General features: G+C 47.7%; 1 protein-coding gene across 1 annotated transcript; it reads left to right on the forward strand.

Annotated features, from left to right (window-relative positions):
* LOC144124066 (putative transporter YutK) lies at nt 1–16,962 on the forward strand. The gene is made up of 11 exons (XM_077656735.1): nt 1–21; nt 689–1,042; nt 1,558–1,727; nt 1,822–1,963; nt 3,844–4,065; nt 4,995–5,156; nt 8,186–8,311; nt 9,626–9,719; nt 10,199–10,413; nt 12,971–13,310; nt 16,641–16,962. The coding sequence occupies exons 1-11, from the start codon at nt 1–3 to the stop codon at nt 16,703–16,705; spliced, it is 1,911 nt and encodes a 636-aa protein (XP_077512861.1). The 3' UTR covers nt 16,706–16,962.
* Nucleotides 16,963–17,309: the final 347 nt, after the last annotated feature.

Genomic DNA, 17,309 nt, shown 5'->3' on the forward strand with positions numbered 1-17,309 from the left:
ATGTCCCGAATCAGAGGCAGGGTAAGTTTTAAGGGTTGCAGAACCGATTATATGAAACTATGATAATGCCGCTCTGTGAAGTAGAATAAACCCTGTATACCTGCGGTATTCATTACATACGGTTTTCTTGCGCTCATCACTTTGCACGTGATCTGGTTCATGTTGTCAGGATTTGCTGTATCATCGCTACGTTCTGTTTTTCTTGTTCACTAAAAATAACACTCTGGTAACATTAGCGAGGCACAGATAAGCACCTGCAGTGATTTTGATTGTCTTGTTGACGCGGAAGGTTAGTGCAGGAAATCATTTCGGAATGCTCGGATGAAAGGTTACAGTAGGCAGTTAGTACTTCCCCGCCATGGCCATGCTGCATGACGCTGGGCATTTTTACCGTCAGCTGTTAAGACGCAGTGTTTGTAAAATGTCTACATGTCGCCAACAGGAGCAGGCTTCTACAAGCATGATAGGAACTTGTGTTAAGGATATCTCCTTTAGGAGGCTTAGAGAGGCCAGAAATCATAACCCATGCATTGCTTTCAGTGGCCGAACAGAGCACCTGGACTGCTTTTTGCACAGGTGCATCGTATTGCGTAGTAGAGTTCCATGCGTAGATCCGTAGATTTTGGATACTGGTGTCCGCTTCAGCTACTTTGTGACCTAATCGGTCTCCATTCTCCTTTCTCTGCAGCGTGCTTCAGAGGAGAGTCTGGCTTCGGCCGACGACTCGATCGACGAGACGCGAAGCGTGATGTCGTTCATCCTTTCGCGGATGCCTGACAACGCGAACGTCATGGCGGAGATGCCCGCTGGTTCGGCAGCCATGGGCTTTGTCACGGCCAGCACCACGACGCTGGCGTACGGCGCACCCTGCGGTGACGGCGTGCAAGCGCTGCCTCCTCCCTTTCCGGTGGCGGTGCGCAAGCGCCACATACCGTGGGCAGCGCTGGTCGTCCGCTTTCCCCGTCTGCTGAGAGCGCTGCTGCTGCTCATGGCTCACGCGGCCCTCCTTACGGCGATCGTCGAGACCGGATGGGACCCCGAGGTCAGATTTTAACCTGACAGAGGGGACTCCCTGTTAAATCACGCAACTGGTTTTTCGTGAAGTATTTCGAAGATATTTACTTGGACTGAATAAGGTATAGGTTCGAGATTGACATTGCCGATAGCAGCTACTGCCATGAACGGGAGGAGAGGTTCTGGCCATGCACGACAATGGCCACAAATACATTATCTACTATCTGTAATACCTTCAAGTTCCGGGCTCTGTAGAAACATGCTGTCAAAAATTATGACGGGGTAAACCTAAAAATGGGCCTAGTTGGCTTCTCATGATTGACTTCTTTATTGAGTTCTGTCTGATTGCATGTTTTTGAGTCCCTTGCAGTTTCATGCTCAGAGCAGCGCCATTACGAAATAAAGTATGAAGCAAGGGCGTAATCTTAGAACAATGACGCAAAGGCGGAATCCAGATTCGGCGGACGCCCATTCAGAGAACGCCATAGTGCGTGTCACACTCCACATTATAGAGTATCAGATCGCACTGTTTACTGCTCGTAGCACCCATGGTGCCAAGGTTCGGGCCTCTTTCTCTTGGTTCTGGCGTCACTGGACGCCTGCCTCATGTGCGGGTGCTGCCTGCCCCGGATGCCGACGAAGAAAGTCTCTGCTCTGGCCAATTGCTTGAGCGAGCAGGTGTCTCAACTCGCCGCAAGGATGTTCTTTTCACGGTGCGTTTTTATAACTAACTACGGAGGCTTCAGGATATGTGCAGATCACAGCTCAACGTCTAAAACCTTGTGCGGTTCGCTGCGACATTTGCAGGATTGCCTGCGCCTTGGTGCTGTTTGGTGTGTTACTCTTCGTGGCTGTCGACTCCCGCTTTCACCGATCCCGCCTAGCTGCCGCACTCGGAATGGTCATCCTCATCGGATTCGGATACATTTTTTCAAAAAATCGTAGCAAGGCAAGGACAACTTCCATTGTTTTAGGAGATAGCATAGAAGACTCGTGTGAGCGAAAACCTGATTTTCGTCGAGCTTCCCACTTGCCAACCGTCGAAGGTGGCGCACAGGAAGAGCTCGGGAAAAGTAACCAGGGTGTCAAGCCCCTGAAAGGAAAAAAAATCACAAGTCTCGCGTGTGTTTCGAACGCGGGGCGTGGCAATGAGTTCGGCTTTGTCTGCTGCTACTTCAGACCACTAGGACATCAGCGCATCCTCTCGTCTCGCGTGTAAACTGCTAGACTTTGGCGCTGTTCTTGGGACATAGTATTGTACATCCACTTTCATCCCCTTCCAAATGAAATGTACAAAAAGGCGCAATGGATTGCCATCGACGTGCTTGGAGTCGAAAGGAACGGCGGGAGATAGGAACCATCGTAGCAGAGCCGCTACCAGCAACTCGATATCCTCAAGTCACAAACTGCAAGCTATCGTATCCAGTCGCACCAATTACACTCACCGCCCCCTTAATTTTCTTACAGCTTGTACTGCGGTGTTTTTCTGCTAAATCTCAAGAGAGTTTCCAAGCTTTCTTTGTTGGCTTGTTGGAATTATACGAGGCTTCAAATGAGAGCACAGCCACGGATTTCGCGCGGGGGCTTGTTACCTTTGGCGTTAGGCTGCTGATTCTAAGGCTGCGGGGGCGAATTGAGTAGCTGCGCCCGCATGGCGTTGAAGGCAAAATTTCAAAACACCCATATTCTGTACGATGTCAGAGCACATTCAAGAACCTCTAGTTGTTGAAATCAATACGAAGTTCTCTACTATGGCGCTGCTGATAGCCCATCTACCGCTTCCAGACGTTGAGGGCGACATACCGCAACACATACTAAGACATGTGCAAAAGCTAAACGGCATGTACATTTTCTCAGTTTAAAAGATTTAAGGGTTGCGTGCTCGACTAGCGCTACAGAAATAAAATCTATTTTATGCTTTAAAAAAAGCACTACGATTTATTTAGTTAGCTTTTAGTGCGTCGAACGCACCGGGAGAATGTCAACCGGAGAATGGCAGAGTGCAAAGATGGAATGACGCAGATGAAGCAGTTGCTGAAAACTTTTTATGCTCAAGACTACAGCGGCGGCAACATTTTGGCTCAGTCATTTCAATGACTCCTATAATAGGAGGGGCGCTGCCACGGGCGTGGTGTTTAGAACGTTTTGGTTAAATCGTGGGACTTAGAAATTTTGCGCTGTTCTTTAGAACCTGAAAGTCAACTGCATATCACAACTACTGTTGCTATGATCTCACGTTTAGAAGGTTCTGAGGGTGTGGTTCAACTTTCTAGTGAACCTGATTAATTCGATAAATTTATACTGAGGCTACAGAGTGTATAATCCTCTTGGATTTTCAGGCGGGCGCCTGAGAGACAGACAGAGAGAGCAAACCTTTATTAAGGAAATAGGATGAGCCGGCGCAGTTGGTGAATAGCGACATCATCTTGGTCTGCGTCCCTAGTCCTGGATGCCGCGAGATCCCAACGCCTTGCGAGCCCGGAGTGCTAGGGCAGCTTGTGCCATCGCACTCGAGCACTAGAAGGGGGAAGGTCTCCCAAGCATCTTTAGTTGGGTGTGGGATGGGGAGGAAAATAGGGACTGCGCTGACAGGCCACACCATGTGAGAGAGTGAACCGAGCTCGTCATAGTGTGGGGCCTGATTATCTCTCGAAAAGATGAGATCATTTAGGAAACAGTGTAGACAACGTACTTACTATATTTGCACAGGATGCCTATATATGCTATGGCACCATTGTGTTTTCACGTGTCTTGAAGTGGGAATGTGTGCTGTGTTGTGGGGGCATACGGAGCTACTAAATGTTCAAGTCGTGCCGCCGTCTGCTCCAGATCAAGTGGCGGCCTGTGCTGAGCGGGCTGCTGCTCCAGTTCATTTTGGGCTTGTTCCTCGTTCGCTGGCACGTCGGCCGGGGCGCCCTCGTCTGCATTGCCGAGAAGGTGGCCACAGTCGTATCCTTCGCCGGCCATGGGGCCAAGTTCGTTTTCAGCTACCTCAGCACCGGGGAGCTCGAGGGTGTCGTGCCGCGCCAGCAGCCAGTGCTTGCATTCACGGTGGGTACCAGGGCCTGTCCCGTTGGCCTGAGAATGTGTCCCGTTGTCGCCTAAGCTTAAAGTTGAGATATTTTTTCCTAATAATTGTTTTTTTTTCAAGAGTGCCATATCAAAGGGACGCTTTAGCACAATGAGAGGTTCTCAACAGAACGATCGCAACAGAGGATACACTTGGCGTCCGCCGTTCAACACTGAAACTTATAGCATAGAGAAATTCCATGCTTGCAGAAGGTACTGAAGTTTTCAAAATTGTCCGAGCAGCCGAGTGGCGAGGCCGCGGTCCCCGGGCCTGGCTGAAGCGGGTTTAAACCAGTTATCGTACAGTAAACCATGTCATCCCTATCCTTGCTTGGATGATAAGAATTGAGAGGGTAGAATGTGCGGGGAGCGATTTCGCGCCATCAAGGTGCTTCATACTGAGCGAGAGCGCAGATTTACATTAGCCATTTTAGAATTTCAGCTGGAGCGCACCAGCAAGCGCTGGAGACTGCAGCGCTACCACTGGGCTGCAAGGCCGCTCCGGCCATCTGGTGCTTTTTACATGATTACGCTGGGTTGTTCCATGCTAAGGATATTTTGAAATTTGTATGTGCCTATCTAATTCTCTTGTCATTTTACACTATGCCTCCATGCTTCGTGCAGGTCTTCGTAGCAATTTCAGCACTGTGCAAAGCTGCCTTGCACGGCACATGATTAGGGGTAGAACCTAATGATTACCTATTTAGGCGATGAAAGCAAATTGTTGTCCCAGTCACATTTTAGTTTTCCTCGTTTGCTCTTGTGCAATTCATTTTGTTTTATAAATCCGCGCGAACAGTGTCACTGTACTAAGTGGTCGTTCATCTGCGGAAAAGAGGACTATGGAGACTAGTTTCATGTGCTTGACCTGGTTCTCATGTGGTTTGGTTCAACTGTCGGCGTCTCCACAGGTGGTGTCCACCATCGTATTCTTCGGGCTGCTGGTGTCGGTGCTCTGCCACTACGGAATCTTGCAGTTCCTGGCGCTCAGGCTCGGCCGGGTAATGGCAGCGGCCCTGGGCACGGCGGCCTGCGAGTCGTACTGCGCCGCTTGCAATGTCTTCCTGGGCATGGTGCGTTTTTTCTAGCTTGCGTTTTCTGTGGCATGGCTGGCTTTGGTAAAATCGGAGTCATGATTCGTTAAGCTTTGTCACGCACCTATCGTATCTGGTGGTGGTGGTAAAACTTTACTGGATGCACTGGGGCTGGTTTCAGAGGGTAGTGGAGGGTTTCACCACTCCCTCGCCTGGGTGGTTGTCCTCATTCCGGGACACCATTGGCGGTAGCCGCTGCCACTCTTTGAACCAGAGCCCCCTGGGACTCCAGGTCCAAGCAGTTGGAAAAGGTCGCCTCCCAGTCTTCTCTCGTTGGCGGACTTACTCATTTTGTTTCCGTATTTTTCTTGCAGCCCCATACCATATGACATGCATCTGCCCACATCTCACAGTACCCCGAAAAAGACGGGTCTGTGTGTTTTAGAATCGCAGGGCTTAGAAACGACCCCGTTTGCAGCCTTCTGAGGTGCCGTTCCTCAGCTCTATCTAGGCCTACACTCTGTCGGCACTCCTGTACCGAATCCGCTTACAGCATATGCGTACATTACAGCATCTCTGCGCCTCAGTAGGCAGACGTTCCCAGAGCCTAGCATGGCTAAAACTTTTCGAGGAGAGTCAAGTAATGTAGTTATATTAATTTTAATGCCCCAAAGACAACTAAGGCTATGATGCGCCAAAGATAAGGTTAGAGCTTTTGTGGAAGGTGAGGCTTTTTATTTCTAGAGTTTAAAACATTCGCTTCATTGAGAAACTTAAATATACTTGAAAATTCAACCAGTACTCGATCACTTAAAAGCAACATCGAGTTTAATGGGATGAATTCATTGTATAATATTCTGAATTTTTTTTCCTTAGTTGCTCAAGTTTTGTACATGATATTAAAATGTGGTTTACTGTGAGTTCATCACCACACATTTCGCAGAGAGGAATTTCTGGTTTCTTCAGAAGGACCCGCCGTGGTGACTCACTGGTTAGGGCACTCGGCTACTGATCCGGAGTTCCCGGGTTCAAAACCCTACCGCGGTGGCTGCGTTTTTATGGAGGCAAAACGCTAAGGCGCCCATGTGCGGTGCGATGTCAGTGCACGTTAAAGATCCGCAGGTGATCGAAATTATTCCGGAGCCCCGCATTACGGCACCTCTCTCTTCCTTTCTTCTTTGTCTCCCTCCTTTATCCATTCCCTGACTGCGCGGTTCAGGTGTCCAACGATATATGAGACAGATACTGCGCCAGTTACTTCCCCCAAAAAATCAAATATTAATATTATAAAACGTTCCTGATGTCTACATCATTTCCATTCTCATAAATAGGGCTTTATAGAATGCAGTTGGTTATTTGCCTGCTCTTCCCATGCAGCCTGCAACTTCTTTCTGTTCTGCAACTTCTATAGAAACAGCAGTACTTTGAAGGAATCTCTTTGCGGTATGTTCACTTGTTTTATTTGACCAATTCGGGCTTGTGCTGCGCATGCATCTGCTCTCTCATTGCCCGCAAGCTCAACGTGGGAGGGTCAAGTGGAAAAGCGCTTTGTTCAACGGCGTTTTCGGGGAGGCCGATGCCTGCTAAAATAAAAGCAGCGGCCATGTAAATGGAGGTTGTTAGAGACGTTTTTAGATATGGATTAATTCAACAATTTCACAAATGAAAGCAGCCATGACTGTCACTTTCTGTGTTCGTTTCTGCAAACGGATCACCTGGAGCTGTTTTAGGTAAAACTGTACTCGAGGCACTTTATTTTAATGGTAGAAGCAGTGCCTAACCAGGCTAGACGTTTGATGCCTATGTCTTGCAGTAGTTTGGGCTAGCGCAGCGCTTGGTCAGACTAAGCGCATCACTTCTGCTTTCAACGCAGGATATGCCAATCCCTTCGGGCTCTTTTAGGAAAGCCCATTCATAACAAGAAATTGTAGTACAATAACTACTGCTATGCTTATCGTGAGCGGCATTCATGTGCCTATAATGAAAGATGTTAAAGTGATCGCATTAAGGGTTCTGTGTCGCAGGAAATTCGGCGTCGTCTGCGTCGTTGGCCGGGAGCGAAAAATCCCGGTAGAATCAAAAAAATTATAAAAGTGATCTGAAACTAAATTTTATATAATAGGGGTCCGGGTCCGGCATGAATCGAAACCATGACCTTTGGATGGGGAGGCAGGCACGTTTCTCATTGACCACGACGTGCTCGTTGGTTCAAGCTGAAGAAAGGTGGACTTAGTGAATACAGTGTTGTCTCCTGCTTAGTGAAATGCCTTAGAGACACAGGTCGATGCTTTGTTATGGTTTATGGGGTTTAACGTCTCAAAGCGACTGAGGCGATGAGGGTCGCTGTAGGGGAGGCTCCCGATAATTTCGACAATCTTGGGTGTTTAACGTGCACTGACTGTGCACATTACATGTCCCTCTGGCATTTTACCTCCATCTAAATGTGACCGTCAGGGCTGGGATCAAACCCGCGTGTTTCTGGTCAGCAGCCGAGCACCATAACTTCGGCGGCACCGCGGCGGCTATGTACGGATGCGCACATGAAAAACTGTGAATATGATAATTACCGTTTAGGTAACTTTGTAGGCTATGCGAACGTGACCCGACAACGCTATCTCATTTTATTCTTAAGCGCCCCTCAAATCCTTCCTTTTTAGCATTATGACAGCGTTCAGATGAAAGTTCGTTCCTTGAAATGCACTTATCCGTGAATACCTCCTCTAAAGAGCATTCTGTAAGATTATTATTTTCACCTGCAGGGCTTTCACATATTTAAAAAATCAGTCGATTCCAAAGAGCAACACTGACCTAATAGAGGCTTGGCGTTCCTGGCAAGGAAAGTTCACGATCACTTGGAAACAGTGCTAAAATTTCGAAACAATAAATTAAAAACAACATGCTTCAATTACGAACAGCAAGGTAACTCTAAATCAATCGGAAGCGCACGAGATTAACTAGTACGACGAGACTTGGTTTCTCTGATGAATATATAATCGCCACTCTCTTTTGGACCAGCCTACATTGCACACTGGCGCTCGAATTCCAGTTGAAGTTTACCACTTACGCAGACCGACTCGGCGCTCCTGATAAAACCGTACCTGGCGCAACTGACCAAGTCGGAGCTGCACTCCGTCATGGCATGCGGCTTTGCCACAATCTCCGGGAGCCTCTTCGCCGTCTTCACAACTCTTGGCGTGAGTGTAAAACAAGTAGTCTTTAGCAGCGGAACTGCTTAGCTTGCCTAAGGCAAGCAGGTCAAGAACTTGGACATTTCAAAAATGAAAGCTGGCTTAAGGGAATCGGAAACCCGATACCCTAAAAATAATTACTCTGTTTGATGAACCGTCAGTACTGCATGCTGCGTCCTACAACGGGAGTGTTTGCAGCAGTGTTTTTTGAGTGCCTAACCAGGTATCATAGGTGGGATATGCTTTTACCTTAGAAGCAATAGTTTCCATCTGAAATGAAAGAAAACTCGAGATTTTTGACTGTGCTTTTAGTCGAAACCGAGCAAAAATACTCGCATCACACATAACGGGGCCGCATCCACTGGAGGGTACCTGAACTACATGACTAAAAAAACTGACCGGAGGTTTACCTCTAAAGTAACGTGAAATTCAGCACCAGCTCTAGTGGTGTGAAATGTCCATATCAGTCAGATTGGTGACTCGGTTAAGGGGTGCCTTTAGCGGTTTTTTTGCACTACTAGATGTGTGGCCGCAGAGCGTGCGCGTTGTAATGAGATGAAGCGTGAAGCCACACTATGATGGCCAGCCAACGTGACTGACTGCATATGGCATTTTACAATTCCGACAACAACGCCGCAGGAAACGAAACGCAGTCATAACAGCTCACGCTGTAAAATAAACGTCTGTGCCAAAGTGGGAAAGCGAGAGCTCTCAGTTACAGACTCAGGACAACTGTGTTAGGAAAACGGTGTTAACACAATGCAGAGGGTTGCGGGTACGGCATGATTCCTTGGATGTTTGTTTCTGCAGTTTAGAGAACACTTGGTTGTATTTTAGCCGCATGGCCTCTTCCACAAACGCGAGACTATTGAATTGAATTGAAGTCGATACGCTGTTAAAACACGTGGCGGAAGAAGCATAATCGAAGAGGCAGTTTTTTATATATCAATATAAGTGGAGAAGGCATTCTACAGGATATCGAGGCGATAAAAAGGACAGTAGTCGCCACACCTACGGATATGTTTGTTTTTGTATTTCGTGTTTCTAGTTACTGCGTCTTACATAGAAACAGCTGCCATTCCTACAATTCAATACAATACAATATTTACCTGATCTGCTTCATGTCACAGGTGTAGACTTTCTGTTAAGTTACTTGCTTCAGCTTACGCACCGGCTGGTAGCGCTTTTGAGCTATCATTAGTGGAGGCTGGTTACCGCATAAAGCGTAAGGGATATAATAAACCAACCTTTGTAATAAAACGCTTGTATTGCAAGCGTATCTTGCTCCATATTAAGCCAAACAGATGCATAATCACGCAGGTGAAGGCTGAGCACATGATGGCGGCCTCGCTGATGTCGGCACCGGCGGCGCTCGGCTTCTCCAAGCTGCTTTATCCAGAGGAAGAGGAGAACGGTGCCGCCCGAGAGAGAATGAGTGACGTCCGGAAGAGGTAACGCCACCGTCCGGCGCCTTGAAATGCTTCAGTGGTACAAACGCAAACTCTGGCGAGACAAAAAGCTTCAGCTGCACGGCTACGTTGCGGCTGTGACGCAGGTGGCACAGCTTCTACTTTCGTGGCAATCCCAGCTTGTCCAAAGCGCAAAGTAGTGATTTCATAGGTCGAGGTGTAGAGGCGATATTACTTAATGTAAACTTCGTGGACATTATATGTCCTAACGAAAGCGTTGGACTTTGGATCCACAGTCCGCAGAGGCTTGTGCGCGTGCTTATGAACTGTCAGAATTAAGAGGCGAATTTATGAGTGTGGGCTCGTTATAATGTGCCAACCGGTGTCGTCATGTCATGTCATTCAAGGAAGACCTGGGACTCGGCTCCGAAATGAGGAGGCTGAGACTAGGTAGGATGAAGCGGTTTCTCCTTCATTACTGTAGCGGAAGATGAGTCTGCGTTGTACCTCAATCGACCCTGCAGCTGCGGCCCCGAGTGCACCGTGCTGGAGTCGATGAGCCGCGGCGTGTCCTCGCTGCTCCTCGTGGCGGCCAACGTGGTGGCCTCGTTGCTCGGCTTCCTGGCCTTCATCGCGCTGGTCGACGCCCTGCTCGCCTACCTCGGGGCCCTACTTGGCTGGGACTTCGTCAGCCTCAACGTGAGGAGATCGGACTCGAAACAAGATACGATCAATTTAAAGCCAATATGTAAATGGGTCGACTCTTGGGTGCTTTAGTGAAGAAATTTGTTTTGTAGAAGCCTCCAAATTGAAATGCGTTGTATTACCAAGTCTGCTCGGCGTTATTGAAGAAAGAATGATGAAGTTACGCGTGTTGCAATTACTGTTCATAGTTGCAGAGCTGCCGCAAATAGAGACATCTTGTTGAGACTTAGTAACCGATGCCTTTCGGTGATTTCTGTTGTCTTACACTCACAAAAAAAAGACAGCTAGCTGATTCCCCCATAGCTTTGCCCTTTGGGAACAGAGTATTTCCTTAACCGAAAGCAGGGCGCAATACGAACAATTTCACGTCAAAAAATAATTTTCTATTCGTTAGTCACAGGGCAGCAAAATGCGTCTCGGCAATGGGCGAGCAGTACGCTATCCGGTTCTGGCTTTTATGGGCACCTGGAAGGAGATTTGCTGGGAACGAAAATATAAAGCGTCGGATTTTTTTAGGCTACAAATCCTGGTTGCTCGTTGCCTTTTATGAAAGCCGACTGACTAAATGTGCATTGAGTGCGCAACGGCTGTTTAGTGTAAGCTAGGGCTAATCAAACTTATTTGTTCAAATTCATTTTATGTGATTTTTGGTGCAGAGAGAACAGATCTGTGAATGCAAAGATAAAAGTCTGCATCGAGGGCAGTCATAATTAATAAACATGCTCTGCTTTTATGTCACACAATACAGAAGGCGCTTGAACAGTTAACATTACAAAAATATTCGCTAAAGAACGGAAGGAAAAGTTCAGTAGTTAAGAAAATAAATTCAGTAGTTAGAGCTTGTCCCTGAGTTTCGCGCTCGCACGTAATGAGTGAAATTTTCGCTAAGGTGCGAACTTTTTGCTGTCTCCCCGATAGATATTCATGATGTTAGAAAAGTATTTTTGGGATTCTATGCAAACAAACGACCAAGGATTGCTAATGCTATCGGGATGGCATCAGTGGAAGTTTTAGGCAACGCTTGACTTTGTTGGCTGTCAGGTGTGTCGATGAATGAGTGAAAAAATCTGATGGGATTATACTATACACGCTCATGCTTGTATTCATAGCTGAATTGGTACCCGATATACTAGTAACCACTCCAATACAAGAAGCGCAGTCATTTCAGTCACGAGGAAAAAATATAGGGATGACACAAGAACACAACACATAGAATGCCGTCCACAATTAGGAGTGAAATCTCACCGTTTCGACAGAATTGCCTGTCTGGTTGGGTTTGGTTAATTATCAACTCCAACTAAATCTCTTTTTTTTACGTTTGAAAGCCAGCTCGGCTTCTTCTTCAGGGTGACTGGGGCCTGTTGCTTGCGCCATTAAGTGTACATTCTGGGGTAGCAGGAACTAAATGAAGGAGAGCCGGAAAAAAAGCTAAACCGGCGAAAAACACAAAAACCTCCTGTGATTTTGCATTGTTAACCACGACATTACTGCGCAAGCAGGTTTTTACACGTGAACACCACCGCCAAGCCCCAGAAAGCGCGATTGAACGCTCGTTTTCTTTCCTTTCGTGACTTGCGCACAGACGGCAGTTGATAGAGACGACGACGTTGGATGCGCAGCGCGAGTGTGCTGCAGTTTAACACGAGGCGTGATCGGCTGCGGCAATATCATAATGCTCTCGTGCACTGGCCAGCGAAGCTGAGCTGTACGCGCCGCCATGCGTTCGAAGCCCTGTCGCGGAAATATTTATTTTAGTTCTCCAGGTTGGCAAAGGTCACACTAACTACAAGTCTCGTTTATTTCCCGCTATTTCCTACATCACGTGATTATCTGCAGAGGCTTCACCTAACACCGGCTTTTTCTTGGTTAGGAGGCCAATAGTGCCCGCGGACTAAACATTTTTTTTTTTGGTGACGTGGAGTTTTGGTTGTAGACATATCACAGCTTATTAAAAACTATTAGTATAAATACAAAACGTCATATGTTCGATACTTTGCAACTAACGAGGAGGAGGAGGAAGCGCGCGGCGTTTTATAGGGCCCGTGCTGCTTGCAAGTGTGCTGTAATGTGGACATTCATCTAGTGTGAAGCTCTGTTAAGCTGGGATGTAACTTCATAGTGTGGTCTCGTCTTCACGTTAGAAGTGGCCACACTTGTACGATCATGAAACATGTGCTAAAATGAATCATTCCTAATTTCAAGCTCAGGATTAAAAATAAGAAAAACCCTAGCATATGTGATGGTATAGTTATGAGAATAAACACCCTCAGTAGTACTTTTCGACAAACTTCCATTTTTAAGTCCCTCTAACTCGAGACAGCGTTCTCCTGCAACCCGCCGCGATGGCTCAGTGGTTAGCGCGCTCGGCTACTGATCCGGAGTTCCCGGGTTCGAACCCTACCGCAGCAGCTGCGTCTTTCACTCCCACGTTTATCCCTTCCTTTGCGGTGCGGGTCCGGTGTCCAACGATATACGAGATAGGTACTGCGCCATTTCCTTTCCTCCCAAAAAACCAATTATTATTATCATTATTATTCTCCCGCATGCGCAGTGGCTGGTGGGCCGACTGCTCTTCCCCCTGGCGCTGGCCATGGGCGTGAGTCCAGAAGAGTGCTCGCGCGTCGCCTACCTGGTGGGCCTCAAGACGGCGCTGAACGAAGTGGTGGCCTACAGCGAGATGGTCGGCCTCGCCCAGAAGGGCCTCCTGTCGCCCCGCGCCCAGCTAGTGTGCACGCACGCGCTCTGCGGCTTCTCCAGCGTCGGGGCCCTAGGCGTGCAGCTGGGCGCATACGCGGCCCTGGCTCCCGGGAGGCTTTCTGACTGCGCCCGCGTCGCCGGCCGGGCCTTGGTCGCGGGCTCGGTGGCCTGCTTCATGACTGCCTGCACAGCCGGTGAGCCTGGCAGAACTGGAGTGTGGCTACCCCCCAACTGAAACAATGTAGAACTATCTTGTCAATGAAATCTCTCTGCATTTTGGGATATATACGTGTCCTATCGGCAGAAATTCTGGACGTAGTAACACCATTAGCCTTAGATGTCCACGGCTGGTGCTGTCGGGGCTGAGCTGTCTTTGTAAACAAGGGCCGTACTCTACTGCAGGAACTGCTGTCGTCATAACAAACCGTTCTGTAAGGGCATGAGCAGTTTTAAAATAACATCCACATCGCATGCGGCAGGTGCGGGGTTCGATACCCAGTGCCGTCGGGTGCCCACCGGTGATGCAATGGGCACAAGCTTTCTTCTGGTCTGGTGCTCGGCTTGTTTAGGGTGAAATTCTTGGGAAATGGGTCTCTGACCCCACCATGAGAAGTCGAAAATACCTTGTTTCATGGCGCTCTTTGGCCAAAGATGCCCTTGAGCCATAAAAATTCATAATGATCATCAGTTTTAAAATAACCTGCGAGGACAGGTCACTGCTTGTGAACCTGTTTTTGCAGTTCTTCCATTTACTTATTTTGTAACACATTGTATCAAAATTTTCAGCTTGTCTCTTGCCATTGCAGAAAATAACTTAAAAAATTGAATGGGACACTTAAGCTTCGCCATAAGAGTATGTCGTGATAGCTTCAGTAGGTTAGTGCCTTTATATGCAGGATTGGTAGTTATTTACTTAAAATTCACACATACCTGTGAGTCCTCGTACCGTTCCTAGCGCTGTGGTGCAGCGGTTAGGCAATGCGCCATTATGGCAGGTGCCGCCATCGGTCTCGCCTGTGCGACCCAAGATTTTCTTGGCGAGCAACCTCTCCCGACCAGTCATTAACCGCGATGTGCCACGGTGGGCAGTTTGCTCACAATCCGATGGGCAGGCTGTGATGACGACAAAGGTTACGTGGCATTGGTGGCCCATTTTCCTCCCAGGTTGCTTCTCGGGATTTTTCACGGATTTGTCGCTCACTGTCAACGACGCCGATGGCAACGCCGGATTTTCTACGACACGAGCTCCTTAAAGCTATCGCGTAAAAGTATGCGTGCAGTGCTATTGGATGTAAATAAGGCCCGGTTCTGGTCTATGTGAATGACGGCTGTAGTGGGTCATCGCCTGTGCTGTTGAAGCGTGGACGCAGCCTGGTTTTTTTCGTGCCCTTGTAACTTGTGGAATGATCAGGGACCGGTGAGGAGGAAGTCGCAGGCGGGAACTCGCATATACATAAAAGCAGTATAGGAATCGTCGCAGGAGCGTTGTACACGATGCTTCAATTTGATGACCCACGGCTGCCGTCGTTCACATAGATCAGAGTCAGGCCTCATTAGCAGCCAATAGCAGTTCGCGCATACTTTTGCGCGATAGCTTTAAGGAGCTCGTCTCGTATAAAATCCGGCGAGCTTTAAGGCAACGGAAAGAACAACGCGAGGACAGGACGAGGAAGTGAGAAGACACAAGTGCGATTATATCAAACCAACTCACCAATGGCAGCACATTTTTTCACTTGAGAGATCCGCTTCGCAACACGGTTATTCGCTGTGGCCATTTCGCAGAGGTTAGTGGACCGACATAAGAAATAGAAGAGGAAAATGCCAAATGAAAAATTCCGGTTCTTCATCATTGACTCCCTAAGAGAGCAATTTTTTAATCCAGGTTTTCATTTGCTGGTCGTAGTGTTATACCTACGCCTTTTTATTGCGACGCCATTATGCCGCTCTTTCACCAAGTCGCCGTTGTGCGCTGTCTGCAAACTACTCCAGCGCCCCTAGCGGAGCGCGCATCGACGTTCCGTTGAAGAAGTTGAAGGAGGAAGCTCGGAGGCGAGTGAGAGATGGTTTAGTTTGTAGCTTGACGTCGTCGACGTCGCGGGCCAGCTCAGTGCACGGCGCTGTGTTCAGTCGTATTCGGCCCTGTGATTGAGATGGGTGCGCTCTCTAACGACGACTTTCCGAATGTTCGGAGTGCCGATTGGCGGCGGGCAAGGGGGCAGCGGGAAGAGCAGCACGCAAAAGCTCAGCGGTGCGCATGTTTCAAGCGGAAGCTAAACCAAAAAATAGCGATGATCCAGCCTTGCGAGCAGCCGAATTAGAAGTGAGGCCCAGAAAACGCGAAGCCCAAGCCTAGGCTGCACGTTTGACACCATGTTGTCACAGATTGGCCACATCACAGTGTGAGATCGTTCGTCATTTTGTTTTCAACTGTGTCCGGTTTCGTTTTCTTAGCTAGCTGCCTCAACCTCACTCCACTGCATATTAGCACCGTGCCTCCAGAACTAAGGGGGAGAAAAGAGCAGGTCAGAAATTGGGTTTTTACTGCACGATCTTATTTCAACGGCGGCGGGACTAATCAACGACCATTCGAAGAAGCGGTTTGGTCAATGACCCTTTTTTAAAAGATTTTTCTCCAACGGAAGCTACGCACCCGGACGGTGGCAGTTTAGTAGGCGTAAAAAATCGCTGAATAACCTTCGGCACCTGGAATCGAACGGAGCTCTTCCCACCCTTGAGGCAGATGCTCAAACCACTGACCCCTTGGTGCGGTTGCCTACTGGACTGACCTACGTACCAGGATGCTACGAGATGGCGGAACAGTGCAAAACTAACCTACTTAGAGCGAAATTGATGTTAACTGAACTTTGGGACTCCCAGAATGTAGGGTCATCCTAAATCTTGCGATTGATAACTGCTGACATTCACGCATCTGCGGCGCACACACTATACAAAGAAGCGTAACGCGTCTTCTGAAAGTGAGGCTAGCTATAAAAAAGCTTTTCTGTTTTATATCCAGGTCAGGCGGTATTAGCTTCCCAGGAAGAGCGTGACTGTTTCATCAGCTGCAAAGAGATGAGAGAACTGTATAGCTTGTTAAGCATCCACATGATACGGCCCAGACGATATTTGAAAGCGAATATTTCATCTTGTGAAATCGTGTTTGTCTTAGAGTATTACCTTAATCAATTGCGCACCTCAGCTACTCTTTTAGCGTATTATACCTGCCCTTGTACCAACATTGGAATAGTTTTTAAAAGGTTTCTTCTCAAGTATTTCATGTTACTATAAAAAGAAATAACAGATAAAAAGTTCTTGCAGTTTGAACGAGGATTCTTATTCATGGCGGTGCCTATAGAAAGTTGTACATGGGTACATGTTCTACAAGGATAATAAAATTATTTTGTAGGGTCTCTTCAGTTCCGTAATTTACTGCCTTACCTTTCAAAAGTGGCGTTAAAATATGGGAACTAATTTATGCAATATTTGTGTTCATTAGAGCTAACAACTGTCACATTTTTCTGCAGGTGCTCTGACGGACACCGCTGCGTACGAAGCTCCAGCTCGATTTAACAGTTACGAATTTGTCTAGAATTAAGAATAAAAATTCCTGCAGTAATATATGCAGAAATGTATAACGCATTAATGCAAAAATACAATCTTGGCATCCATGTTGCACTTTCGGAGCGCATCCGGCGATTTCATGTTCTTCCATTAGCTAGTCCACATGCGGATCCTCTGCCGTCTTTCATGTGGTGCCGAAAATTTGCGATCAAGTTGAAATACGCTCGAGAGATGGCAGCACTATGGTTTAGTGTGTACTCGCTACAAAGGGAGGAGCTACACATCAACGCCACCAGCATCATGCAGCCTGCGGCATAAAAAAATTTGCGCAATAAAAATGTTTTATTCGCCTGGCCATCGAGGTTTCAGCCGATCGGGGGTCCCTCCACTGCTTTTGTGTTGGGTTAGGTATTGCCTATATTGCTTTGTTTCTTTGACACTTTAAAACCCTGTCATATAGGCTTAGGTGTTCTCCTCACAATGGGCATGTGTCCTGGTACGTATATCTTTGGATGTACAGTGTTGGTCAAAGGTCTTCAGGCCAAAAGCTTTTCGCTTCAGCCGCATAACAGAGCCATTATGGCACAATTAAAGATCGAATTATCTTGAAATGCTAGCAGAAGGTTTTGTCT

The sequence above is a fragment of the Amblyomma americanum genome, chromosome 3, assembly GCF_052857255.1.
Source record: "Amblyomma americanum isolate KBUSLIRL-KWMA chromosome 3, ASM5285725v1, whole genome shotgun sequence".
In the NCBI taxonomy this organism is placed as follows: domain Eukaryota; kingdom Metazoa; phylum Arthropoda; class Arachnida; order Ixodida; family Ixodidae; genus Amblyomma; species Amblyomma americanum.

Bases quoted from the DNA above. Each gene is read 5' to 3' on its own strand.
- LOC144124066 (XM_077656735.1), top strand. From the start codon at position 1: ATGTCCCGAATCAGAGGCAGG. The intron at 22-688 runs GTAAGTTTTAAG...CTTTCTCTGCAG, and splicing joins TGTCCCGAATCAGAGGCAGG to CGTGCTTCAGAGGAGAGTCT. The intron at 1,728-1,821 runs GTGCGTTTTTAT...CGACATTTGCAG, and splicing joins GCAAGGATGTTCTTTTCACG to GATTGCCTGCGCCTTGGTGC.